Source organism: Myxine glutinosa, chromosome 8, assembly GCF_964187855.1.
Source record: "Myxine glutinosa chromosome 8, kmMyxGlut1.1, whole genome shotgun sequence".
Taxonomy (NCBI): Eukaryota; Metazoa; Chordata; class Myxini; order Myxiniformes; family Myxinidae; genus Myxine; species Myxine glutinosa.
The window spans coordinates 20,265,102-20,271,072 of record NC_136268.1 but is presented as its reverse complement, the minus strand read 5'-3'; the positions used below and the strand labels follow the sequence as shown (position 1 = coordinate 20,271,072).

Below are 5,971 nucleotides of genomic sequence, written 5' to 3'. Positions count from 1 at the left end.
CAGACAGACAGACGGACGGACATTTGGTGAATTATAGTAAGATGGATGATCGATTTGTGCAATTAATGATTTGTCGAAGTCATGATGATCGTCAAGATATATGTTTCATGACCTAACGTCAATAGAAGTTTCATCACCTAATGTTTCATGACCTAATGTAAAATGCCTTTTTTGTTTGGTATTTTTCAGATCGAATGAACGTGATGTATACAGTTTGAAGCAGGATTGCTTGTGTCATTATGTTTATGGTTTCAATCAGTTTCACCGCAATGGCTGCCACAGGACAAATGTGCAATGGCCCAATAGCCAACAATATTCCCTCGGGATATATTTAATATTCCTTACATCATGCCAAGTGGCTTGGTTTTATCATCAAAGGCACAATTTTGTCATCTATCTGCTGTACTCTTTATTGAAGTAATCCATGTACTGTATGCACATGCAAGAAGAGGCTTGCCATTGGAATTGTTGTTTGCAGATAACCTTATGATTACAGCTGCCAGTGCAGAGGAACTGTATGCCAGTTTGGTGAGGTATCAAAAAAGTGTAGAGTCTACATTCCTCCAGAAATCATAGCAGTGATTATCTTTGAGTAATCCCAACCATCAATCATATCATCTTTCCCTATTTTACAATGAATGATAGAAGGGATGAGGAAAAGGTTGAGGTGATGTGGCCGTGTGGGCATGTGTGATGATGAAGGAGGAGAACCTAGTAAGTGTCACAGACCAAATAATGCAAGGAAAGTGGAGTAGAAGTCGGCGAAAGACATGATGTGATGTAGTTCTGCGGTCGGACGTCACAGTTGGTACAGAAACAGCCACGTTGGCAGCATCACTTGCTGTCGTGAGCGTTGGATCAGTGAATACCATGGGCTTCTAGGAAAGGTCAAAGATGATACGCGCTGCATGTAGATGGAGGATGGATGTGCCTTTAGAGGTTGTGGGGATCATGGTGGAAATAATGATGGATGGAGATCAGAGTTTGGATTAGTAAAAAAAAATCACCATCATGTACATCATAAATATAAGAATGCAGTGTATGTACGTAGAGCGGTCTGGTTTGCACAGTAATCGGTTTGCTTGGTTCCTTTGAGTCAGGCAGGTATGTAATGAGTGAAGGCAAAGTGGATGGCAAAGATGATGTAAGTACGTACAAAGTAATCCACCAACTTTAGTGGCACAGGCATGATGGACCCAGAGTCATCTTGCTGGATGTTTTTATTTGCTCTCATCGGATGACGACCACCTGTTTGCAGGGGTGAGTTGAGGTAAAATAACCACTTAAAAGAAGAGCAACAGCCAGCTATATCTTGTCTAGCAGACGGGCATGCACCGCATGACTAAACAACACATTTGTAATGCAAAAATCAGACAATGTTTTGCTTTAAGAAAAAAAACATTTATCTGCATTCCAGTGTTTTAAAGGTGAAATATTCTGTAAAGAATTGTGCAAATGTCCCTTATGAGGTCATCTACACACAGTCATGTGATCTAATTATGTATGTATGAGTGGAACAACTCAAAAAGCAGACAACCCTTTCAGCACACATTGTGACTTGCCGAATAGCATAATGTTCAAAATAATCCAGATAAACCGATGTGTGTGGTGTTCCCATCCAAGAACATCGCTCGTGATCCTTTGAGCGGGGGGCCAAATCCCAAATGCATTTTTTATTTTTCACACTCACCCCTGTAATGTCATCCAAGGCAAAAACACCGATCTCTCCATCCTCCCAGTGATCTTCGTTTGTATGCAACCCAAGGCTGCAGGGCAGCATCATTGCCTGAGGGTGCAATAGCTCGCCTACTCTTCGCGAAGGACACTGCGGGATCTTCAATGTCAACCAATAAATGGTGGCAGATGTGATGCCAGTTCAATGTCCATCCAAGGGCCGGCACACACATTGATGTATCGTCCTGCCCATGAAACGCCAAAATGCCATTTCATAGCTGGGTCGAAATTGGTGGTCTTTCTGTCTTCTACCGACTCCTATCTGGCCGAGCCCCCCCCCCCCCACCCCAGCCCTGTCTGTGCTCTGTCCCCCAAAATACTCCTCCAGGTCGCACAAGATCTGCCAGCAACCCTCTTCTGGTGAAACTGCCAAAATCAAGACTCTCTGCTCAACTTCACTCTTTCATTGCTCTTTTCTCCCACCTCTGGAACAAACTCTCTCACTCTCTTCAATCCCACTCCTCCCTCCAGGTCTTCAAAACAGCTGTTCACCACCATCTCTTATCTTCCCCCATCCAAAACCTTGATCTTTTCTACCCCAGTTAATTCACCCCAGATCCACTTTAATGAAATACAAACTTCTTTCCTGCAAGTCCGAGCTCTGTCCATGTGTGTTTCACACTCCACCCCCTTCCCATGCCTCCTCTCTCCAAGCCCTCTCCCTCCCACAGATCTCCCGATGTCCCTGCTCTCAAATGTTGTACTTGTGTGCTTCCCCGTCTTTCCCCATCTTGTCTCCCACTCCCTTTATTTCGTCTTACAGTCACATAAAAAAGTAAGTAGACCCCATGTAAAGTTTTGACTTTTTCAACACATTTCAACATACAGCTATTTGATCTTCATTTCTACAATATTGATAGATAAAGGTGATATAATATAACAAATATCATGAAACATTTACATTTTGTAGTCCATTGTATGATTTAAATAAACATGAATGCAAATTTCGCATGTGGAAAAAGTAAGTACACCCCTACATTTATCACGACTTCAAATACCTAAAATTAGAATCAGGTGCACCAGCTCAGGTGCAAATGATTAGAACATCGTTAGAGAGGATCTTGGAGGAACCTGTCTTATTTAAACCTCAGACATTTAGTTTGGTTTGCTCTTTGTTGTTGAAGTGTGCGGCATCACCATGCCTAGATCAAAAGAGCTCTCTGAGGCCTTCAGAAAGAAGGTTATATATTCCTACGAGTCTGGGAAGGGATTTAAAAAGATCTCCAAACAATTTGAAATCAATCGTTCGACTGTCCGGAAGATCATCGACAAGTGGAGAAGATTCCAAACAACTGCCAACTTGTTCAGGCCAGGCCGCCCCAGCAAATTCAGCCCGAGAGCAGACCGCAAGATGCTGAAAGAAGTCTCGAAGAACCCCAGAATGTCATCACGGGACCTACAGGTAGCTCTTGCCACTGTTGATGTCAAAGTGCACGAGTCTACCATTATAAAGAGGCTGCACAAATTTGATCTACATGGGAGGTGTGCCAGGAGGAAACCTTTGCTGTCCAGAAAGAACATCAGGGCAAGACTAAAGTTTGCCAATGAACACCTAGGCAAAGACCAGCACTTCTGGAACAATGTGCTCTGGACAGATGAGTCAAAGGTAGAGCTATTTGGCCACAGTACCAGAAGACATGTTTGGCGAAAACCAAAGACAGCATTTGACCACAAGAACCTGATACCAACTGTAAAGCATGGTGGTGGAAATATTATGGTTTGGAGCAGCTTTGCTGCATCAGGGCCTGGGCAGCTCACCATAATAGAATCCACGATGAATTCTTCATTGTACCAGAGGGTGCCTGAGGATAATGTGAGGCCATCTGTTGGAGAGTTGAAGCTCAACCAAAGGTGGACCTTGCAACATGACAATGACCCTAAGCATACCAGTAAATCCACCAAGGAATGGCTGAAAAGAAAGAAATGGAGGGTTCTGGAATGGCCAAGTCAAAGCCCGGATCTAAATCCCATCGATATGTTGTGGGGGGATTTGAAACGAGCTGTGCATGCAAGAAACCCCTCAAACATCGCACAGCTGAAAGAATTGTGCATGGAGGAGGGGGCAAAAATTTATCCGAGTCGATGTCAGAGACTGGTAGACAGTTATAAGAAACGCCTACTTGAGGTTGTTTCTGCCAAAGGGGGCAATACCACCTATTAGAGCCAAGGGTGTACTTACTTTTTCCACATGCGAAATTTGCATTTATGTTTATTTAAATTATACAATGGACGACAAAATGTAAATGTTTCATGATATTTGTTATATTATATCACCTTTATCTATCAATATTGTTGAAATGAAGATCAAATAGCAGTGTGTTGAAATATGTTGAAAAAGCCAAAACTGTACATGGGGTGTACTTAATTTTTCAAGTGACTGTATGTGTCCGTTTGTTTTTTTTGTCATTAATGTTAGCTCTTACACGAGCCTCAATCTTGTATACCAAGAAAGAAAAAAATTCAAACCCAGGCTAGACAGCTTAAAATGAGTGTGCACACCAGTGAAATATGTGTAATACGAACTCCTCCATGTAAGCCTTAGATAAATTAACAATAAAAATTGTGATAATGTTATTCACGAAAGAAAGAATAGAAACCAATAGAGAGTGTACAAGTGGGTGTAAGAAATGAACGGTACCTCCAGAGGAACAGTTGTGGATCAGGGCTGCCGGTTTGAGTGTAAAGTTGGATTTTGCCGGAGTGGAGTGGTTTATAACACCGATGTTGCAGTCTTTGGGACGGGGTTGAACAAAAATGGAGAAAACTATGTCATCGACGGGAAATTGCACAGCGACCAGAGACACATTCTCTTAAAAAATGTGTTCGTCTTTGGAGCCAATGTTTCCTCATCCATCAACATATTTTCAATACAATCTTGTAAACAAAAAAAAGAAGAAAAAAAGTAATGCACGTAACAAAGAATAAAAACCAATAGAGAGTGTACGAGTGGGTGTCAGAAATGAACAGTACCTCCAGCTGAACTGTCGTGAATCAGGGCTGCTGCTTTGAGTTTCAAGTTGGATTTTGCCAGATTGGAGTGGTTCATGTCACCGATGTTGCAGTCTTTGGGACGGGGTTGAACAAAAATGGAGAAAACTATGTCATCGACGGGAAATTGCACAGCGACCAGAGACACATTCTCTTAAAAAATGTATTCGTCTTTGGAGCCAATGTTTCCTCATCAACATATTTTCAATACGATCTTGAGAAAGCGTTGAAATGAGAAAACAGAGAAATTTTAGGCCTGCAAAAGAAAACTTCAAAAGAGTTTGAGATTATTTTTAAGGAATAAATGACACAAAGTGCAACCTGATGCCTGTTTTTTCCTTTTTTTCTGAATGCAAATAACTCGATACCATACCTGGTTGAGCTGGGGTACTCAGCAGACAGGATGCATCCGTTTCCAAAGGTGGTGGGCTGTGCACCAACTGCAGAGACACGCACACAAATTACGACATTGCACACCCTTCTTGGCAACAGCTTTAAAAACAACTAGAGAGTTCATAGAATACTTTCGCCATGCTTTCTTGAGAAAAAAGGACATGGACATGGGCTGTAAGCGGCAAATTGGATTGGTCAAGATGATGTAAAATGCTGTAATATTTTGTCCAATTACTGCCAAAGGAAAGGTTTTTGAAAGTGGCAAAAAGGGCGATTTGTATTCTCCAGTGTTCAAATATATATTTTCAATTGAAACAAAGTAAAAGTTTTCAAAAATGATGAAAAAGATTTTAAAAGTTGAAGAATTTTTTGGGAAGTTTACCACCGTTGATGCAGCGTCTTTCACACCACATTAGTTAACACGTTAGTTATTTGTTATTAGTTATATGAGTTATTATATTATATATTATTATGAGTAATATTATTGTTATTAGTTATTATATTATATATTAATTATTATATTATATTAGTTCTGTTCTTCCTTAATTAGTTATTTGTGCTTGTTTGTGTCCTTTCTGACATCCTCAAAAACAGTAAGTTTGATGATTCAATTCTTTTCAATTCTATTTGACTGCCAGACAGGCAGAGTGACAATATGATCTCACTCCACTCAGCACATGAGCGATCAAGACAAATTCGGAGCCAAAGTCCTGTTAAATTACATGTTCAGTTTCTGATTCATGTTGCAACTCGTGTTCAAAATATAACGTTCGATTGGGATTAACTTGTTCCTCGATCATAAACTGACGTTGTGGACAGACAGACAAACTGAACAAATTGCTTAAGCCCACTTTTC

The 5,971-nt window shown here is 40.9% G+C and overlaps 1 protein-coding gene across 1 annotated transcript; it reads right to left on the bottom strand.

The window, feature by feature from the left end:
• Positions 1-390: 390 nt before the first annotated feature.
• LOC137425034 (uncharacterized) lies at positions 391-5,164 on the bottom strand. The gene is made up of 5 exons (XM_078782978.1): positions 5,096-5,164; positions 4,705-4,797; positions 4,373-4,465; positions 1,157-1,248; positions 391-931 (listed from the first exon to the last, which is right to left on the bottom strand). The coding sequence occupies exons 2-5, from the start codon at positions 4,778-4,780 to the stop codon at positions 800-802; spliced, it is 393 nt and encodes a 130-aa protein (XP_078639104.1). The 5' UTR covers positions 4,781-4,797; positions 5,096-5,164; the 3' UTR covers positions 391-799.
• Between the last annotated feature and the right edge of the window lie 807 nt (positions 5,165-5,971).